The following is a 22,546-nucleotide window of genomic DNA, read 5'->3' as shown; positions in this document are numbered from 1 at the left end:
GGGTCTGGAATTTAGTATTTTAAAGTACTCTATACTTATTTGTTAAAAATGAACTAACTGTCGTAACGTAATTTATCAACTATACAATACAGTGTGGAAGAATGAATAAGCACAAGTGCGTGAAAGATTAACTCCTAGACAATCAGAAGTTGGAATGTAGACAATTTGAAGTCATTAATAAAGGCGACGTCAAGACAGTAACAACTTTAATCGTTAGAGAGTAACCATTATAGAGAATTATCAATTTATCACTAGTGAAACCCTATATATAAAATACAACACTGATGGCCGGCACCAAATGGGGTTAAAATATAGAAGCTCGTTACGGAGAGCCGACTGGTTTATTTCAAAACAACAGAAAAGTGTTCAAATAAGAATTATATTTCTTTCGATGAACTCGAAAACACACTCAAGTTTTGGATCGTCCGAACCGAAGGGTTAAATTCGCTACAGTCGGAGCCTCGAGATGTTGTTTCCATAAATGCATCAAGGTACAGAGTCCAAAACCAATTCTAGCCCGTAGTATCGCCTGCGCCTCTGGGCCTAAGCCCAAGGCGCAGGAGCCTCTGGTGTGGCAATTGGCCGTTTTAACCCTATTAGTTGCCAGCGCCTACCGGTGCGCTGTGTTAGTCTGGTTACAAATCCGCGCGGTGTTGTAACGGCAGGTGTAAGAGCATATTTATACTAGGCCGATGCCTGCATACGACAGTCGACCTAATGTAAACACGATATAAGATCTTTTTTTTTTAATTTGGCATTAAATTATGAAGAAGCAATGTTTACAGCTATATCCCTAACTCTTCATGTCGAAATATCAATAATATAAGTAGAAATATCTCGTAATCTGCAACATACAAGTGTTTGTTTCTTGACATTTAATGCGTAATGTATACGCAATTTTTCCATGAATTTTATTTGAAATAGGTGTGAACGTCATTCATCGGATATTACTCTGACTATACTTAGGTTAATTCAATCTTTGTATAATTTTTGTTCGGCGTTTAATCTACACGATTCATCATAAATAAGCTGAATACTAATATAACGAAACAATGATAAACGCATTTATCCATTATAATAATAATATTCTAGTATTTATGTCGGTATTGAACGGGTGGTACGCGTATGTACCATTTTTCTTAACCATTTAGTAGATAAAACAGCAACCAATCTTCTGTCATAAACAAACTTAAAAACACCTCTTTACCTACCGAGATAACTACTTTTCGTAATCACATTTTTTTATATCGCAATGTCCGAGTACTAAAGAGTTAAGAAAAAATCGAATAATTAATACCAATACAAATATAAAGTCTACATACAAATATTAAATCTTCTGATTTTTGCAAATATAACTCATCATAAACATATTTTACATATGCGCGGGAACGCGATACTTTTTTAACAACTTAATTTAAACAACTAATAATTAAACAATATAAAATATGGAAATTTGTACAAACATTAAACATATTCACTGAAGTTTACACGAGTGCTATATAATCTATTAGCCCGCATCGACGGGCGCCTATTCCTACGCAGCGCCGTTCAAGTTCGGTATCACATTGAGGTGCATCTAGCCTTTCACTACGGTACAGGCACGTCACACTGCTGAAGAATTAGCTAGCGGAATACTACGGCTACCCCAGACACTATCGCCATAACGACAATTACTAACACATATGACGTCTACGACAGAAACGAAACCGGAGACACAAAGTGACAGCAGCAGCACCAGTTCATCTATATAAAACTGATGCCCGTAATTATCATTAGCAATATTTCGTTTCTGTCTTAGTTTCTCGATTTTTCGTACGCTTGATTGCAGTTTGTTTAATTCTTTTAGTTTACTTTATTGCTGAATATTTCACTATATGTTAAGCGAACGCGCAATACGGTAATATATCAATAAATGTTTAAGAAATGTGTCAAAAGACTGCATCTCCGTGATCCAAAATGTCTGAAAAACCCGTCCGCCGACGCTTCATTGCCGAGACACGGGTAGACGGGCAAGTTAGACTTGTAGCTGTGTGTTGACGATTGGTGATGTCACATTGAGTTAAAGTTAGGCGGTGAGAGAGTTGAGGTCGGACAAGAAGTTGTCGGGAGTGAGGATGTGGGAGGAGCCGATGATAACCTCCCAGTTCTTGAGAGCGGCGGTCACCTCGTACGCGCAGCGGATCTCGGAGAAGCAAACGCCTGAAACAAAACGATGTGATTGATAACCTGCGCGACCCTGCCAACGGACTCATTGTGCTCGTATGATGTGATATATGTATATCTGTGGCTCAATAACAACATATGTACTTCTAAAAATAACAGACAATACCTACGACATTGGATTGTTCGAATTTGATTAATTGCTTTATGTGAGAAAAGTGAGATCTTGGACGACTAGATTTTATTTGGGGTGTATTTGTATGAAATTTTGTTCTCACATCTGAGAAATAAACAATTTGGGATTACTTTTTACGATATTGCCGCAGAGCAGACCATATCATGCAGCTGCAATGGACTACATTATTTTTCTCAACACGATAAGTAAATTCGTCGGTTCTGAAAATGCTGACACGTAAAAGCCAAAGATTCCTTTTTTTATTTGACCGATCATTGGAAAATGGGCGACCTCGCGAAACCGTCTTTCAATACAAATGTAGTCCCCGTTTTCTTCTCTGGATATTAACATTAAAGAAAAAAATACACGATTTGATGTATATTAATCACAGCTAGTACAGCTACTCCTCTAAGTTTGTTTATTTTCTTGTTCTTTAATTATTTAAGAGTTAGCAGGCAGTAAACAGGTTCATTCAAGTCTATACATTTTGATCGGAACTGGGCGGCTCGCGCCACCCGGTCCGTCCGCGGCGCTAAGTGACGTCTCCGCGCGGCGCGTACCTATCTTATACCCAGCTTATACCTCTCTCCTTAAATCATCATAATTTAATTAAACATTAGTCGTTCTTCTTCGTACTCCCTACGCCTATCCTAACAAGTTGCATTCTAAAGTAAAATCTCTTACCTCCAACGACGAAAACAATGAGACGCGGAACGTTCTTGACGGTTTGCTGCGCCTTGTCCTTATGCCAGTGGCCGTAGCGAACACTGACAACAAACAAAACCGAGTGTTACAGTTGGAATGCCTTTGGAGAATTACAAATCGACTTTGAGTGCAAGGATTTCCCGTGGTTTGGTCTCTGGAGCTTTTCCTTCTTAACATAATTCCTTTTCAATAAATCCCTTAATCTCCCAGTTTGCCAGATTCCGCAAAACCTTAGAAAGTAGAGTTATATAGACACAGCGTTAATTTTGGCATAGATATATCTAATTGTGCAATTTTCAAAATCGGCAGATATACAAACAAAAATACTGTAGAAAACAGAATTATCTACCGTTTCAAAAGATTTAATATTATCAAAGACATATGTAACTTCGTATAAGATGAATAAAGTCTAAGGAAAAAACGTGCCTCGGAAATCAAGAAAAAGTCATTCTCGGATAGATGGCGCACACACCTTTGGCCTATGCTCGGCTAGATGGCGTGACGACACCGTTTCATATTTAACAATTTTAACACACAGATATCAGTGAATGTATGTACATGGGTCAAAATGAAATGGGTATATTATGGATAATAAAGTCATTTATCCATATATATACATTTTTATGATAATTTTATACGTTTTCATTTTGAGTTTTAGTCGTGTGTCGATAGATGGCAGTAAATTTACTGTGACTACAAAATTTACTATGACAGGACCCCTCTATACTATCTATTCTCTTTGATATTATCAATTCACGTGTCAGTTATAAACTTTATCAAATCATATGTAACATTTTTTGATTGTTTATTGGACTCACTTCTTCGATTTATAAAAGACTACTAGAAATAATTTGAAACAATTAACTTTAGCTCAGTTATAAACCCGGACAAAACTTAATAATGTCTTTTAAGGGGCAGAAGATTAGATTAAAACGTACTTGTGATGGTCGGGGCCAAGAATGATAGGCTTACCTGGTGGGCGCCTGGTATCCCGAAGTCTGAGCGCGGCCCGCCAGGTACGGGAAGTGGCGCTGGTCGAGCTTGTCTTCAATGGCGTCTTCGATGATGTCCTGCGGGGAGATAAGCATACGTGGAATGTTTGACATTTACCTATGAAACGGTACTTGTACAAGTTAGGAACCTGCATCAAAGAAGGCCCATCGTTATTTTTTATTTTACTTATGTTTAGTATGAGCTTGCAGTTTGGTGTATGATACTATAATGTTATAGCGAACATAGACCCATTCACACTTATAAAGGTGTGACAGTTTGAAAGTGGGCAAGCTTAAGAACCGGGTATCTTTAGCGCCGCACAGTGGTTCGGGTTGTATGGGCGCGCGGAATTAATTGTTTTTAAGAATAGGTGGGATTATAAAACATGTGAAATGTAGTTTTATCGATAGGAATAGGTAAAATATATAAAAAAAATATTTTTTTTTTTTTAATATTAGAAATTTATATTAAAATCATCAAAGTTATGCTATAAAATACAAAATAATGAAAACATTAACATTAACATACTTGTATAATAATTCAAAAATGGCTTACAGAATAAAATTGTAATAAATTGAGTATATAATAAAAATAATTAGTAGTATAAATAAATAAAAAAGGCTTTAAATTAATTCTTTTCTACAATAAATTGTTGTATTACGTCGTGCTCTCGTCCTGTTTTCTTATAATTAATTTTTGCTCTTAAGCTATAAATAAAAGGGTCAGAAGATGTCAAAAGCATGTTTATGATATCTTTGTTCGCAGATTCCCTTGAGCATTTCCTCGAATGGTACAATCTGTACCGGCGATTATCCTTATTCCGCGCTTCCTGGGCTTCTTCGGTTAACATTCCAATAGGTAGAGCAGCAGCGGATATTATTTTACTTTCATGGGTCAGTATTTTGTGTACTGTATTTGGCATATATTACCATCTGTACAAGCCAACGAATATGTCAGCTGTTTTATTGCAGTAATCTCCAAACTTTTCAGCATCTATTGTGGCACCAGAGTTAATTGCCTATAATATTACTGAAAACCGGTGAATCAGTTCTTCATCTACCCCTGTAATCTCCGCAACTAAACTTGGGTTACTGAAAAATCTCCTGGAGGTATTACCATCATTAGATGACCCCATACCTTGCTTGACGATGTCAACTTTCAAACCGAATCTTTCGTACAACTCTTTTGGAATTCTCTTCTTTTGTGCTTCTTTTTGTGGCCGTGAGTCTGCATTTGTACTCCATTTACAAAATGACTTATTGTAGGCTATGTGTTGGATATTTAATTCTCAGGCTTTCAATACACTTATGCACATGCCCGGTCACTAGAGTTAGCAATTTCAACTAACTCTGCATTTAAAATGCTGAAACTTGCCATAACTACTAAGTAGGTACAATAACGCAAAAAAAAACAGTTATTTTGTCGAATCGATAATTGTAAATGAAGAAGAAGAAAATAATGTATGCATTTTATACCCAAAATCAAGATATTTATTTATTAATCACCCTCAATAAGGTGTTAACCTCATTAAGATGTTTCCTTACATTAAGTGCGCTCATTACTTATATGGTCATTATTCAAATGTTTGCAGGCCCCGGCAGTTGGAATCAATTAAGTAATTATCTCAGATACTTAAGGTATCATTTGTACTATTTTTTTATGGAGCGGTCGCTGGCGGAAGGAAGTAATACTCTTTTGAATAATGAAAATTGGCAAAATAATGACTATGTTGTTTTCGCCCAAGCCATACTCAAATTAAGCCACAAAATCACTAAAATTATATAACATATAAATAGCTTAATATATGCTCCTGTAACTAAAATAAATATTTTGTATACTTTAGCGCTGGTTTCAGAAATATACGACCTGCAATAAACAAGTTTTTTGACGGAACATTGGCATGCGTACAGCATCGTGTACTTTGGTCTGTTAATTTATTACTAAATAATACACCAAAATGAAAATCCTTTCACTATAGAGCTACACAAGTATTCTACTTTTAGATTTAAGACATACGAATGGCTAAAGCTGACCTGTAAAATTCGGACTTTATTCCGCTCTTGAACCAATGTGCGCCGGTACCTTTCGTTTGTGTGTTAAGTTTTATCCATAATCGCTCCAAATTCAATCGCGTGCAAATTATGAAACAAGTTAAATGCGGATACCTAGTACTTACTTTCATGACAGGCGTCCATCGTGACATCTGGTATGTTTGTTCCGTTATCCTCTCTTTCCTCGTCACCTGGTATTGCTTTTTCCTGTTGCCCTGCGATAATATAAAAACAAATAGGTGTACAATCATTCATTCAACTGCAGCCGCTGTTCAACCGCAATCGGCTCGCGAGCTATTGATGATGCCAGATGCTAATGATTGATTATTGCGCTATGCTAGTCGTTTTTCTATCATATATACTATATTATTTATTCAGTGGCGACAACTCTGCAGAGCCTCTGAACTCTGCAGCTGTCGTACAAACAGCAACACTTCTAACTGTACATCGGTGGACTATCACAAAAGGCATAAGGTCCACCAATGTACAGTTAACAGTGTGGGCGATGGTACAACTCATATACATCGGTTGTTTTATTCACAGTTGGGCTCCTATATATCCCATTGTTATATATTCCGTACCCTTGCCATGAGTTCACAGTGGTAGGTAACCTGCCCGAGCTACGGTACAGTTTTATTCTGTACGATTAATACCAAATAGGTAGTTATTGTCGGGGCGCGTCTTATGTTCTATATTTAAGTGCCAATCATGTACTTACATCGATGACCACGTTGAGCCCAAGGTAGGCGAGGTTGAGCAGCGTCTGCTTGTCGGACTGCTCGAGCTGCGCGTGCGACACGAGCTTGTTGAGGTTCTCCTCGGATATGCCATTCTTGGACATGATGTACAGGGCGATGATGCGCATTTTGTTGTTGTTGTCCACGGACTGCAAGCGAATATTACTTGTATATAATGGATTGTAAAAATGTTAAAATCAAGCACTGGCTTTTTATCTATTATAAAAAAAGGGAACAGGGTTCGAAATACTGTGTCAGACAGTTGAAGAAGATGGCACTGTATAAGTATCTTGTGGTAACAGGATAGTTATAAGCTATTTAGCTCTTGACGGACTGGTCACAGTATAATGTCCAGGGCTGAGCGGCGCCCTCCATTTCCGCCGCCATATATTCGATTATAATGGTAAGTTTAGCACTAGTTGACGCGTTCTTTGTCTATAATCTTTATACGAAAGAATTAAAATATAAAGTTATGCTATAAGTAGTAAGTACTGCCTGGAAGTTGACCTCGTAGCGATCAAATCGGTAGGTTTAAAAGGTGGTTCCAAATTAAAAAATACTCTTAACTAACCAATGCCTCTGTTACTTTAGAAAACTGTTCACTTCAAAATAGAAGATGAATTCAATGTCTACTTGTATGTAATCTCGTGTTGAGTGATGACTGTTTAATACTGCAATATTCTGCCGCCAGACGCAGCACTAGCACAAACCGTAAACCATACAGTATCTTATATATACTATGCCTTAAACAGTTTTTTGACAAGTTTTCGCAGATTAGTTGTTTCAAATAAATATGACATTGATGCATCGAGGCGATTAATTTACAGTTTGTGCTAGTAGCACCCCCTACGCAGGGTTTTGCGTAACATTCCCTATTAGTACATATTTAAGGCATGAAAATTGAACGGAATATTAGAAACATGCTGCAGCGAAATGATTTTCTTAAGCACTTGCCCTTAGCATATCAAGTTTGGCAATGGCTACATAGAGGAATCATATTGTGTAATATGTACACAGAGGAAAAACATGAATAATTATGCTCTCGCAAACAGCTAGCATTTGAATAATAATGTTTCACACTGGACTTGGATCACTCGCTCAATAGTTGGTTTTTGTTAAAGGATTGACGACAGATTGCATTGCAGTGGGTGTAATTTACGTGGCATGAATGTTGCAAGTCAAACTTATAGTATTTGCGTATTGCAGAACTCATAAGTGTTGATTATAAAAGAAACCGCAAACAGCATAAAGTACAAGGCATAAATTAAAGGAAAATATGTTTAGTTTTATATAGTTAAGGGGGACTAGGACAAGAAAAGCTTGGCATGTCGTTCGCTAAACACTGCGATGCATTTAATTGCAATTAATCAAAACATATACACAGAAAAGGAAGTTATTGTAATTGTTTGGATGTAATTATGTTTTTACTGCTGAAGCCAAATAGAAGTCAAGTTGGCACTGCTAAAGAACAATGTATTGTGTTGGTGAATTATATGAACTATCCATAGCAGTTTGTATAAGAAGCCTGCGTGAAGTGTTGTAGGGAGCACAGATTCCTCTTGTTTATTGGCGCAGTGTCAACTCTTAGCTGCAGCTAATTTTAAATTTCATGTCCATCATCTTAGTGACTTGCAAGTCTATTTACTGAAAATATAATATATGTATAGCTATTACATTCATAAAAAGTAGAACAAAATTTTGTTAGCATTTGCATAATAATATCATGTTACATGTATCTACCTATTAAACCTATCAAAATAATAATTAATATATAACAATAATCAAGAAAAAAAGAAACACAAAAATAAGTAAAAATCAAGTCGCTTGGCACGTAAAAGTATTAAATAAAACAAATTGGATGATAAATAAAAATTTATATAAAAGGTATCCCAACTCAAGACAAAATAGTACAGTACATAGTATATGATATGAATTGCCATTGCATAAGTGTGTGTGTATGTGTGTGTTCGAGTGTAATTTCAATTTAACACGAAGGTTTATGTTGACGTCTTATTTATTTTTCACTTCTCATGCTCAAAAAGTGCACCTTTATGTCGTGCGTAGACGACATAAAATCGCATTTTATGCTCTAGAGCATAAAAGTAAAATTTTCTTCTAAGACTAAGGTAATCGGTCTCAACAGCCAAACAGTTAAAACATATTGCACAATTTTACTGAGCAATAAAATTGTGTAGATGACAACTTGTTATATTATTTTATTTTTGCTACAATTTATTAGAAATCCGTATTTTCTGTCATTAAATTTAGTAAATCACATAAAATAGGAGTCGATTATCGTTCAAAAATGCTCCGAAATGTTTGACTTGGCAGAAAACCAAGCGTCTGAAACTCTGACACATGTTGAAAATTAAAAAAAAAAAAAGAATTAAAAAGTTAGTGGCGGGAATTGGTTATGTATTATGTTCTTTCGCTTTACGACAGTTTCGTGGTGTAAATTGCTGTGAAAAATATAATTATTATCCTCGCAATCGAAGTGAAAAGCAGAGTGTACAACAAGGGCATAAATGTCCATTTTTACCCTCGTCTACTATTTTAAAAAATTGCCTTGGGTAAAAACAGGTCACTTTATGCCCTTGTTGTACAATCTACTATTATCGCATTTCAATTCGTAGCCGTGACATTTTTTAAGCTAGATAAATGACAATATCAGCCGGGTAGTTTAAACTCTAATTGTACTACACAAAATCCTAACTAGATTTATTTCACCTTTGTCAAATCATTATGTCAAGTCCCGTGTAGTATACAAAATTTGTTCCTTAAAAATCACATCATGTATTTATTGCTACAATCATTGTACATTATTTACCTGATCAAGGAGAACTGGCACGATGCTCCTCATGTGATCTTTGATCTTCTCACCCTCCGCGTCAGTGCCCATGGCCAGATCCTGTAACAGATCAGGATTCAAATACACAGTCACTTGATCAGATAATTATGAGGGTTTTCTTGTTTTACTTTTGTTAATGAGAGGTAATTCACTGAAGTAGGTTTAAGTTCATGTAGTTTGGCTATGCTTCGAAATAATACGTGTTGTATTAATACAGGTCAAAATAGAACCAGTTACTCCTATTGCTAAAAAAGCTTGTAAAATGATTACCTGCTCCACTTTGCATAGCTTGTCGACGTAGCCCTGGTAGGCCTTCATGCAGTCTTCAGCTAGGCGGAGATGGGTCGCGTATTTTGACAATTCCTTCTGGTACTGGGGCATCTTCTTTATCATCTGGGAGAGGTCTCGCATAGACTGCTTGTCGCCTGGTTATAAAATCAAGTTTATATCAGGCTATGTATTACAGACAGAGTATTCGCTTCCCTTCCGTAAAACTTGTATATTGTATCTATTTTACAATCGGAAACTTCTATTTATTTTAAAATATATATACTGAAAATCGTAATTCAAGACCAAAAAAAGTAAGACAATGTTGCCACTTTTTACTAGCGCGTCTTGTATTTATGTAAAAATAAGTAAATAAAAGTACTTTTTTAAATCGTACGAGTAAAATTACTAATGAATAAATTATCTTAGCGTGTTTATTAATAAAAAAGGAATTTCTATTTTACAAACAATGTATTGCAGTGGCATCATTGTCTTACTTTTTTTGGTCTTGAATTACGATTTTCAGCATATACTTGGTCAAGCAGATCTTGTCAGTAGAAAAAGGCGGCAAATTTGTAAAATGTAGGCGCGAAGGGATATCGTCTCATAGAAAATTTTAATTTCGCGCCGTTTTCTACTGACAAGATTTGCTTGACCATCTATAGTTACAATTATAACCAATTTCGTCATATTATTATCCAATAAGCAGGTGCTGCATTCTACAATTTAGACACGCTCCCTTGTGCGTAAGAAGACCTATCTTGTTTCCCATATCAGAAATACGATTGGCTCCAGTGCTGTGTACAAAAGAATGTGTATAGAATAGTTACCTCCACCCATGCGCTTGGACTCGGTGAACTTCTTGAGGTTCTTGGTGACGGAGGTGGACACGACGGCGATGTGCTGGTGGCGCAGCTCCACCCACAGCTCGTCGTTCTCGTCCAGGAGCACCTCCTTCATCTGCCCTTGGGATGCCTCGTACCTGGTCATAGTGACACTGTTATAATCGGATGTCTGTTACGACCACAAGGAAGTTATATTACAAAAGTATCTTTTTATAGGTATTAATTCAATTTAGGAGCTGCTTTTCTCCAAACATCATCCAACATACGGTATCGGACAATGTTTCACGGTCTAACGTGACGAACACAGAAATCGCGTCAACAGCTGTAAACAGAGAACACTCACTTGTAGACATCGTTCTCGATAGGCAGCAGGTCGTAGGCCATGGCCTGCAGCGTGAGCTCGTGCAGCAGAGGCGACACGCAGTCGAAGCCGCGGTCGAGCACCAGCAGCTGCGAGCGAGCCTTCTCCGGCCCCTCACCCATGGTCGGCTCGTCAGCCTACGAGCACAATACGAATGAGTAAAGTCCACTTTAGAAAAAGAGACGAACTACACCATAAGCCATCGAATGCTACAGACTCGGGCCAGCAAAGAATGTCTTCAATACTAAATTTAATATTTCATTTATGTACTGTTTTTTTTATTCAGTAGATCGAGTTTTTTATGATTATCGTTTTGTATGAGGAGATCGCTAGGAAGAAAACCACGAATTGTCGTCAATATCAATTTAGGCATTACGCTGTCTCTGACTATTTTTAATTATAAATCTGCTGTATCAGCCATAGAGGATATAACCAACGGAGACGCCATGTCTATAATTTTCTTTACAAAATAGTCTGCCGTTTTTTGCGGGGGAGGGGCACATCAAATGTATACGTAACGTAAACATAGGTTGACCATTGGCCGCCTACTTTCGACAGAGGGGAACGCCTGTTAATGACCACTCCGAAGATATCAGCTGACTAAATAGAACAAAGTGAAAAGATATTGAACAGTAGTAAAAACTAAATAATGTTTTAAGTAGTGTTAATGGAAAGTAAGGCAGGATGCTGACCGACTTTTATACTTTACTTCAATAACAAAGTCTAAAACATGGGTTACTTTATTTGTACAAAGTGTACAAAACGTTTATCCGACGATCAGTACAAAGCGGTCGCGGCCGAGCGCAAGTTGACAAAGAGCCGTGAACACAATGCGAGTAATGGGCGCAGATAACAGAACTAGCAGAACTTAAGTTATTCTGCGACCTACTTCCAACGACTATGTTTTTAGACAGCTATTTGCATCTGTCACCTTTTGGGGTAACGTTTATTACGGAATTTGAACAGACTTCACATAAATCAGGCAGTACACGATTCAGTTGTTTTTCCTAATTGGCATCTGATGTCGTTATCTCTTTTTCTATTGCAAAAACGCTTTTAACGTTAATTTTGAACTCCTTAAATAGTTATTGGTAATTGTAACAAGTTAACGTAACTCGACAAATTTAATAGTACAAAGGCAAAAATTGTAGATTAAATTGTTAATTCCTTTTTTTTCTCGAGTAATTCTTTATTGGGCAGATCTGATTGTCGAATGTCGTTATGTTCCTTTACTTACTTTGTATGCATCAAGTTTCTGCTGGATGAGCTGAGCAAGCTCGACGTTGCGCTCGCCGTCACTGTTGACAAAAAGACCAATAATTATATTTTCATTTCTATTTCTATAACTTGCTTAAAGGATGAAATCTGACTATTCGATAAAACATACATTTAAGCACCTGGTCAGAAGATGAATGATGAAAATTACGCTCCAGGTTTGTACATACAGGCTTGGTTGCGATCACGGTCTTCAGCCATAATGAACTAAGGAAGAAGACACCAAACAACCCACCTGCGGTATCTGACGGAGGGATATTCTCCGAGCGTGGCGCAGAGCGTCGCAATCTGCTCCGCGATGCGCTCCATGCTCGCGTTGCGGGACGCCGCGTGGTTCGGGTTGTACATGTGCTGGAACGTGTTCGGCGAGTCCAACGAGAACACCTAAAACACCCCTGAAATCTTAGGCCCTGACCTACGGTTGACGCTGCTTATAGCACTATATTTTATATCGAAGCTATTTGTGTGTGATGCATAACGCAATTTACGTCGTCAATCGAAGATCAAGGCTTTAGCGAACACCCTGAGCCTGGGATATGTGTAACCGATTATCTTATTCTAGACAATGTTGGTACAATGTCTAGTTTTATGGCTGTGCCAGGCTTAGCACGTGAGCTACAAGACTTTGGTTAACTTAACACTACACCTACAGATGCGCATGTTATAAAAAATGTTAAGTAATATCACGTAATATAGGAAGTTTCCATATGGGGCCCAAAATTTTTTATTTTCAGATATCGGGCTCCATAGGTCACACCAATTATTTAATGTGAGTGAATTAAAATGCATTAATTTCCATCTCAGAAATAATTTCAAATGTATACTTTTTACAGATCAAACATATTTTTTCTTGCTTACTAACTTGCGTGGTTCTGCTCACTGGTCAAGTCTGACGGGGCCTTTACCCTACCATGAGTAAGGTTTTTAAATGCGTTATGAAATGTGATTGGGACGTAATTTCGTACAATCTAAACATAGGTACTGAAAGCATACAGCTACGTATTCACCTGACTCTCGTAAGGTAAGAATGCAATGTTGATTTCCTTAAGCGTTTTGATTTTCCTTGCTGCCGATGACTTGCAGAGTTCATTGAACAATTCCTCAGGACACACTAATTTAGCAGCGTGTAAAATAATCAAATATTTCGCATTTCAATACTAGTGTACATATGATTAAAAATAAAGCAAAAAGATTGTTATTCAAGAAAATAAGGTAAATTAATTGATTATTAGCACACAGAGAGTACCATTTGAAATAAGGCAACTTAAAGTGTGCTAACAATAGGTTTGTTTACCATAAATACAAATGAATTTAGCAAACCAGTAAAATTGTTAATAAATCGTGAACATAGTCTATATACACAACTTTACATGCTTGCTAAACCTTCAATAAAATATAAATACTAACCTGTTGTTCATATGGAACAAAGGCGATGTTGATTTCCTTTAGTGTTTTTATGTATTTAGCTACGCGACTACGTGATAATTCATCAAAAAGAACATCAGGGCAAGCTGGAAAAATAAAAATATTGATGGTGCAAACAAAAAATCTTGGTTTGTTCCCACTAGTTCCTACTTGTGGCAAGTGAATGCGTACGAACATTATGTACATTGTACGAAAGTTTGCACGCATGTGAGGCACTGCCACTTGCAATGTAGAGCGCAAATTGGTTGGCAAATGCGTTTTGACAGTGTTGGTAGTAAGGTATTGTCTTGGGTCATCCCATTCGTTTTTCGTCAAGTTATTAAATTAGTCCTATTCTGCTTTCGTCACTCATTCTACATTGAAAGCCACCGACGATGGTGACGAATGTAGAATGAGTGACGAAAGCAGAATAGGACTTATTTAAGAACTTGACGAAAACGAATGGGACGACCCAAGACAATACTGGTAGTAATTAGAATTGAAAAAAGAACTAGAGGGAAGAAATCCACAATTTGAAGCATGACTAGTGATTATTACAAGCTCATTTACACTATGTCTGGTGGATAAACAAATATATCTAAATAACAATAATTTGAGTGTATACCTTCAGTGAAGAAAACATGCGCCGCTTTGTACATGATGCGGTTCCCCACTGAGAAATCATTGATCAAGGCACGGACTGAATTCTCCAGTGGAGTAATGAGGTAGATGCCATCCATGGTACACAGCGGCTCTCTCTTCTTGTGAATGTCTTCAACCACTGCAACATGTACAAGAATAGGGGTTAAATAGGTTTTTAAATACACATTAAAACATTCATAATGAACAACCTAAGAGGAACCTTTTGATACAATACTTGTAAATAAATAAAATCTTGTCTCAAAATATTAGCTTATGAGATGAAAATTTAAAAATAAATACTTAGGATACATACAAGAAATTATACACATACAATTTTTTGTATTTGTTGTTACAAAAATATTTGATCACATGGCACTGAAACCCGGACCCAATTACAAAGACAGAGTCCCTGCTAATAAAGCATTTATCCTTTCCTTATGTCCTACTGCTAGCTACAGGGCTCTTATGGATTGATATGGAAAAGAAATGGGCAGTACCTACATTGATCTACCGCAAACAGGTGCTTTTATTGATATACTTACATGTAATGCCTTCTGCAGAGATGTCATGCATTTTGCAGCAGGCGGAGACCATGCGCATTGACAATTGATCCACAATGAGGATTCTCCAGTCAATGCGCTGGGACTCCTTCCCCTTTGGTCCGCGGTAGCGGATCACTTCATTCATAATTTCTGCAATCATAAATAAATATCTGGGGAAATCTTACACAGATCAACCTAGCCCCAAACTAAACAAAGCTTGTACTATGGCTGCTAGGCGACGATATATAGATAAATACATACTTATATACATAGAAAACACCCATGACTCAGGAACAAATATTTGTGTTCATCACACAAATAAATGCCCTTACCGGGATTCGAACCCAGGGCTGTCGGCACTCACTACCCACTAGGCCAGACCAGTTGTCATAGATTACTCTGTCAATATTGCAATATACACATCTTTACTGCTATTGTCCTGTTCAATATATGTACAATATATGTAAATGGAATTATAGCATGGAATATTTTCTTTACTTGCTTGTTTACCTATTATTACAATTTTCAGTACACATTAAATAAAGCTGCTGCATAACATACTAAAATCATTAAAATCAACACAAGTAAAACCATTTTAGTGCCATGTATTACTTTTTAACACTTTCGCAACCAGGCAAAAAACAATACCCCAGAAACCGACAGTACTCGCTAGTCGGGCAACGACGTGCAACTCAATGCCGCACGCCGCGAACCCGCTAGTCGGGCAAGCGGCGGACGCTCAGGGCTGTGACAAGTAACTGTCGTATAAGTACGTGGATAAAATTAAATCTGCTGTCTCATCTGTTTAGGCTCCCCGTTTTGTTCTTCTTCTAATTCTAACTCCTATTGATACATACCCGTGTATGCAATTTCACGTAACCAACTAATAAGAATTTTTATTTTGTAATCGCATTAGGTAAAGTAAATAAAAATACAAAGTGAAGTAATAAAATATAATAATCAACTGTACCAACTTTTCGACCACATAATAATCAGAAGACTTACAATTTTTTCTGTTAGTGGCAGTGGCAGCCCTGAGGTAGTGAAGATGCAATGCTTGCCCGCCTGTCGGGCACTTCGGCGTCACGTGTAGGTTTATAGCTCTTGCCCGACTAGCGGGTATGCCGGCATCTGAGTAAAGTTTACGAGTGCCCGAGAGTCGGGTACGCGGTGTCGAATGTGTTAAATAGAGTGTTATTTTTCAGATCAGCCAATTTCATTGCCAACTTTAAACATGCTATAAAAATGCATATTGTAATTTTTCAAACCTTCTATTTCTTTCATTTTTATCATGTTATCTGCATATTCAGTAAAGTAAACAATGCTCAGAACCACATCTATACTACAATATTAGTAGTGTAGGTATTACTTCAATTAAGTAAAATGCACAAGAGCATTGGAAACAAAAAATCTAATTTTACTTTGTTGTTTATAATGTAAATATAATGTAGATAGTGTTATCATTATCAACAGAACACACTGTGTATAATAGCATGCTTTACGTCAGGCTTAATATTAACGAAATATATCCTGTAAAACATAAGTAGAGCTTATGAACTCTACTTATTTCTAGAACTAGATATATGAAAACAACGAAAGCTTCTCGACCGCTAAGTGACGTGTGCCACCCTCCTCATCCCACCGACTTAGTGACGTAAGAAAATCAATACTATTCAACACCGGTGCGAAGGCATTTTATTCAATTATGGAATTGTTATACCCATCAACTAGTTGGGACAACAATAATTGAACTAGAACAATTACTAGTGCAAGGACAAAATGCAACTCCTATTCCTAGCCTTAATTATAGATAAATTTTGTATTCTGTAGTAGTAGTGCGAAAATAATATTAACCTCTAGTCAGCACTAGCATTCGATGAATTTAATTTTCACTTTTGCAATTTTAACAACAAAATAACAAATAAGAATTTATGTTGCAAGCGATTAGTCATCGATATGAGATTGTACAATGAATGTGTCATAACAGCTCAATCTCATATTTTTTGGATATAAGAACAAGTCACCTACATTTATATAATATTTAACAGACAATTGAAACGTAAATAACTCGTGTATCTATAAAATTTAAATAATTTTTAACTCACTTTGCCCGACAAGTGCTTTCAGCGCCATTTTGGATCACAGACTAAAGAATTATCAGCAACAGCACAGAATAAATAATAGTACTGGCAACAGTACGGACCTTAGAGGATATAACCAAACGGAGACGCCATGTCTGTGATTTTCGGTACAAAACAGTCTGCCGATTTTAGCGGGGGAGGGGCACGTCAAATGTATGCGCAACGTCAACTTAGCTATGTCGGATAAACGTCAGTCCATACAATATGCTTTACCATTGGCCGCCTATTTTCGACAGAGGGGAACGTCCGTTAATGGCTACTCCGTTTGGTTATATCCTCTAAGGTACGGACGTGAAAGTTGATGACAGCCGATTGCGACTTTAGGGCTCTATAGACATGACAATTTGTTTAGATTATGATTTTACTTTTTGTCAAACATTAACTGCCATTTTTCTCAATGTATAGGGGTATAAATAATAAAAAGTATACTCTTCTGGCAATTGGCATATACAATTACTATTTTATTAGCTTGCCTATTACTTGCTGCTGCTATTCAAAGTTCTTAAAAGGGTCCTTAGATAACAATTTGTCTTCGATTGGATTATGATTTCGCATCGATTTTATAAGCCACAACTAGTTTTATATGGTTTTATCTCATTCTATCTATACTTTCATCTCACTTTGTCGTGTTGATAAATCGCAACCGTCTGTAGAGCCCATTAAAATGTTGTTGCTGACATTTTAATCATTGTCTACGGCATTTTGATTTTTAATAAATGTCAATAATATTATTAAACCTCGTTTTGACCACAAATTTTATTTGTAGTCTAGCTAGGGCGCAACACATACACAAAACCTATATTTATATTGTTAATAAAGTATGTAAAGCTTAATTGTCACTTCATGTATCATTCAAATGAAGCAAAGAAGAAATAAAAGGGGCGGATCAATACAAGACGAAAGGGATGGAACATATCGGTCTTTCATTCGTTAGAAGAGTGAGCAAAGCCAGAGCGGGCTCTGCACGGTCATTCTATCCTTTTCTTTTCTTTCCAATCGGTGAATCGGTCACCTCACCTACACCAAACAGACGAAACCATCATCAGTTTATATGAGTTAGTGTTCTTAGATGGATGTGTTGATGCGTGGAGGAGTGTGTTAATCACGTGCGCGTAATATTTATTGTTTTTAAAGTTTGGTGACTGTAGTTCTCTTCACGTACATTACGGATTTAAACGGTGAGCCAATATACATATATGATTATTATAATTTATTACGAATTGTACACTTTCTCTAATTAATCAACGAAAAAACCTTATAGAATGTTTTATTTTTGTGAAATGTGCATGTTAGGAAAATGTAAGCTGGTAGGGTTTCAGATGACTGGGGATTTAAATGTATTCAGCGTGGTACAACTTGTACTTACCTACATGTTTGTACTGTACTGTAAATAATTATTAAAACAAGCAAATGTATGTACCTACTTAGCTAAAAGTAGCTTTTTTAGGCTTGTAATTAAAATAAAATACCTAGCAGGTGTTGTTCTTTGTCTTGTCAAAAGTAGTGCTTGTTCCGAATTATGGCATCAGATTTATATCAGATTGCCCTAGCAGATTATGGTCTGCTATAGGATGCAAATGGGAAAGTGTTATGTTTAGGAGGAGGCAGGAGGCAGGAGGTGTAATTTCTACGATTTCTAGTTGTCTGTTGTGAGTCACTGGCACAAAATACATCTACTAAACCGTCTTGCATAGGTATTTATTCTTTTAAAAATTGGCACCCATGTCACTGACTGAATACGGGTTGACTACCTATATCTACGGCCAAATTATGGAAAATATGTGCAAAATACAGCAGGTGGGTACGTAAACAGCAAAACAAAGGATTCATGGAAATCGCTGAGCGTCAAAATTCTTGTCAGTCTCCGTTTTTCGTTGTTTTGTCATGTGCTGAGAGGCTGAGAGGATCACCACACGTACCGTTAGGTACTTACCCATTGTAAAGAGTTATCGTTATTTTGATTTGATAATAATGATTTATTTATTTAATTGTATGGCGATATGGTCACATAGGCAAAAATTGTATACACAGTATTTTTATTTATAAGGCAACATCCAAATTTGGTTGCAAAACATGGATAATAATGATAATGAACTCAAATGTAGATAGGTATAAAATTACCTACTTAATGTGGAAAACCGGTTCTACAGGTAGGTAACTGCTTCTTAACCTCTTCTAGGTAATACCTACCTATGATTTAGGTTCCTGACCTTAGTCATCTTTTTGTACTTTTTTCGACAACGGTTTTTTCTGCATAATCGACACACACACACTTACATGAAAAATTTGTTATGAACAAAACATACAGGTCGAACTGAGAACCTCCTTTTTTATTGAAGGCGGTTAAAACTACCCTAAAGCGGTTGATACACCTTACTTAATTCAGTTGTCTAGGAATCCTCTAGACGGAGTTTAGAGCAATTAAAGGCCTGTGCACACCGGCTGCGTGTGCGTGACGTGCACGTGCGCGTGCGCCGTTGTAGTATACAGATCCTACGTCACGCACACGCAAGCCGGTGTGGCTCGGCCTTAATTCATGAAACCGATGCTGCCAAAAATACGGGGGTGCGGGGGACGAGGTGAGCGAGGTCCCGTGCCGTGATTGGTCCGTTCAAAGACACGGACGTCACACAAAGACACTTTCGACTCGAAAATGGAGTAAAACTACCGTATTTGTGGCAGAGGGGGTAGAGCTACTATGCTCAGTCTGGAGGATGTCTTGTCTGTTGTAGCATCCTAACGAGGGTGTAAAAAATTGTTACTAGTTAGTGCATTTAGACTGCAAATATTGCAATGCTTACTTGCTAAATGCAGTCACACCTAGTAACTAAGTCATTATTAATGATGCTGAATTAAGTAAGGTGTAGGTATCAAGCGCTATAAAGACCCTAACTCACGGCTTAAGTCCAATTCATTTTTCCGCAAATACCTAGGTATTTAATTCAGGTACTTACCTACGCTATGCATCTTTTGTTTTTTAGGGTTCCTTAGCCAAAATGGCAAAAAGGAACCCTTATAGTTTTGTCTGTGCGTTTATTCGTCTGTCCGTCTGTAAACACTCAACAGGTCTACTAAACAAAGCTATATACATATGTAATTTATAAGTTCTCTTCATTTTCGCGCTTTCCCGAATGCATACTAAAGGTAACCAAATACCTATATAGTGGTTACTGTCAACTAGGGATTGCAAATATTCGAAACTTTCAGGTATTCGAATATTCGACTTTTTCTGACGTCGTCGTGATTCGTAAGAATAAGAAAAACAAAAAAATAAGAAAAGGAACATGAAATCGGTTTACTATCGTTTTATTCAAAATCTTTTTTCACATATTGCTAAAACTAATGTTGTTTTGCAGAAATCCACTTAATAGACTAGATTTTATCATCCTACTATGAGATGCCCACATTTATAAAATCAAGTAAAACGCAAAAATTAGAAGTATTCAATATTTCTAGATAACACTTTTATTATAAATGCGTCGTTGCGTGAAATAATATACTTTAACCATCCAAACACCTAGGTAGGTACGTAAGAGGTTTTTTTTTAGTATTTAATTGTTTCCGGTTTAAATTTACTTGTAGTCGCTCAGAGGCTTGTATAAAGGCTTTTAATATCATTGTATTTTGAATATTTATTGACTTTATTTGTTTTGGCAAGTTTTGATTCCTAATGGTCGGCTTATTAAGTATATAATATTGGAATATTTAAGGGGAAATGTTAGTTACTGGGTGGATTAATCGTCAGCTAAAGGTGTATGGTTAGATAACCTAGTTGGGCAGGTTTGGTATGATCAAATTTGCGAATTGCGACAAGTGGCAATGTTTAGACTTCAAAAATCGTGTACTGAATAAACAGAATGAACCTTTGACTTAAAATAACCGCCGAAAAAAAACTAAAAGGAAATAAAAAAACCGGCACTAACACGAAACGAGTCGACCAACAAAAACAATAGCACACTGAAAAGAAAAAAATAATTATTTTGTCTTCAATAACGCAAGTGAATACCTATAAACTATGTATATACATACTTCTGAAATCAATCACACAAATCTGCGTATTTATATATTTACAATCTGTTATTTTTGGAGTCGGTGCAGGTGCTTCACTAAGGTGCTCAAGTTTGTTTGAGGCTGGCACCAAAAAGTTTTTATTTTATAATTTTCTGTGGCTATAATTTATACAAATTATTACATGCTTAATTTTTGATTACTTTTAAAATAGCTACCTACCTTGCTTTAGCTATTAACTGTTATATTAATAAACCTACTTTAACTTTATTTTGTTCTGTAATATAAATAAATTACCCCTATTTTCCCACCCTTAGGGTAGGATTTTTTACCAATTTTTTATTATTATTACGACTACTCTGTAAAAGGTTATGCGTGGTCATACGTTACAATCGGTGAGTGAAAAAATCAATCATCCCCTATTTTCCTACCCTTAAGGTTGGATTTTTTTTTCCAAATTTATATGGGACCAACTTCGGGGTATACCCTTTCCAATAAAAAAATAATTATCAAAATCGAACATCTCTGTAAAAAGTTATGCGTGGTCATACATAAAAAAAAAAAAAAAAAAAAAAAATATACGCGTCGACTTGAGAACCTCCTCCTTTTTTTTTTCGTCGGTTGAAAACTTATACGCACCGTAAATATAACATATGTTCCTACTTGTTCATTTCGTTTTCTTTCTAATTGAGTTATTAGGTTTCACTGTATTCACGAAGTCTATCGAGAGGAATACAGTAAAAATATTATTGGCTTTGCATTTGGGTACCACCTACCGTTCCTCATTCACTGTAAATACCCGAAAAACACACAGAAACTGTAACTACAGCGGATGAAATAGATTTTTTAAAGTAATAAAAAAAAATCGAATATTCGAAACCTGAGCGGCCGAATATTCGAATATCAAAACAGGTCGAATATTCGACAGATTCGAATATTCGAATTGCAAGCCCTACTGTCAACTCTCCATCGCTCTTGTCTAGCATATTCGACTTATTCGAGCAATAGCGAGGCAGATAAAGAAATTTCCAATTTCGTTTTTAGCGGTTGGGCCTCAGTTGCCAACTTGCCATACCAACGCTGTTTGTAGCGCGAGAAGTACCACTGCTGCACTGCTAGATAGGACATAATATACCGTAAAATGGGGTGAGTAGGGACGAAATCGAAGTTCAAACCTGGATTATAGTTTATTTTTGTGGCACATTGATTTATATACAAAAAAAGTGTTCCGGATGTATGAATTTTAGTTTGTCAATGATAATTTGTTGTTTCATTTCATAACTTTAGAGATAAACACGAAATAGTAGGAAATCCCAGCTCACCCCATAGTTGGGGTGACGAGGGATTTCCTATTAAGGTGAGTTTTGAAAATTGTTGGATCGACACTTTGGG

General features: G+C 36.6%; 1 protein-coding gene across 2 annotated transcripts; it reads right to left on the bottom strand.

The window, feature by feature from the left end:
• Positions 1 to 1,308: 1,308 nt before the first annotated feature.
• LOC134804482 (protein ROP) lies at positions 1,309 to 17,183 on the bottom strand. Of its 2 annotated transcripts, none has more exons than XM_063777531.1 (15): positions 17,111 to 17,183; positions 15,006 to 15,155; positions 14,447 to 14,602; positions 13,825 to 13,928; positions 12,653 to 12,801; positions 12,380 to 12,440; positions 11,125 to 11,279; positions 10,767 to 10,918; positions 9,940 to 10,094; positions 9,649 to 9,729; positions 6,803 to 6,970; positions 6,210 to 6,299; positions 4,013 to 4,110; positions 3,020 to 3,102; positions 1,309 to 2,199 (listed from the first exon to the last, which is right to left on the bottom strand). In XM_063777531.1, the coding sequence occupies exons 1-15, from the start codon at positions 17,136 to 17,138 to the stop codon at positions 2,066 to 2,068; spliced, it is 1,764 nt and encodes a 587-aa protein (XP_063633601.1). In that variant the 5' UTR covers positions 17,139 to 17,183; the 3' UTR covers positions 1,309 to 2,065. The 2 variants fall into 2 exon arrangements, with proteins under 2 accessions (XP_063633601.1, XP_063633600.1); XM_063777530.1 differs by lacking the exon at positions 13,825 to 13,928 and adding an exon at positions 13,425 to 13,528 and having other exon boundaries at positions 1,311 to 2,199.
• Positions 17,184 to 22,546: the final 5,363 nt, after the last annotated feature.

Source organism: Cydia splendana, chromosome Z (assembly GCF_910591565.1).
Source record: "Cydia splendana chromosome Z, ilCydSple1.2, whole genome shotgun sequence".
Lineage (NCBI taxonomy): Eukaryota > Metazoa > Arthropoda > Insecta > Lepidoptera > Tortricidae > Cydia > Cydia splendana.
The sequence above is the reverse complement of the archived record's forward strand: the minus strand, read 5'-3'. Positions and strand labels throughout refer to the sequence as shown.

Excerpts from the sequence above, each read along its gene's own strand:
- LOC134804482 (XM_063777531.1), bottom strand. The coding sequence starts at position 17,138 with ATGGCGCTGAAAGCACTTGTCGGGCAAA. Across the intron at positions 13,929-14,446 it reads GCATGTTTTCTTCACTGAAG|CTTGCCCTGATGTTCTTTTT; the intron begins GTATACACTCAA and ends TTATTTTTCCAG. Across the intron at positions 10,095-10,766 it reads GTCCAAGCGCATGGGTGGAG|GCGACAAGCAGTCTATGCGA; the intron begins GTAACTATTCTA and ends TTTTATAACCAG.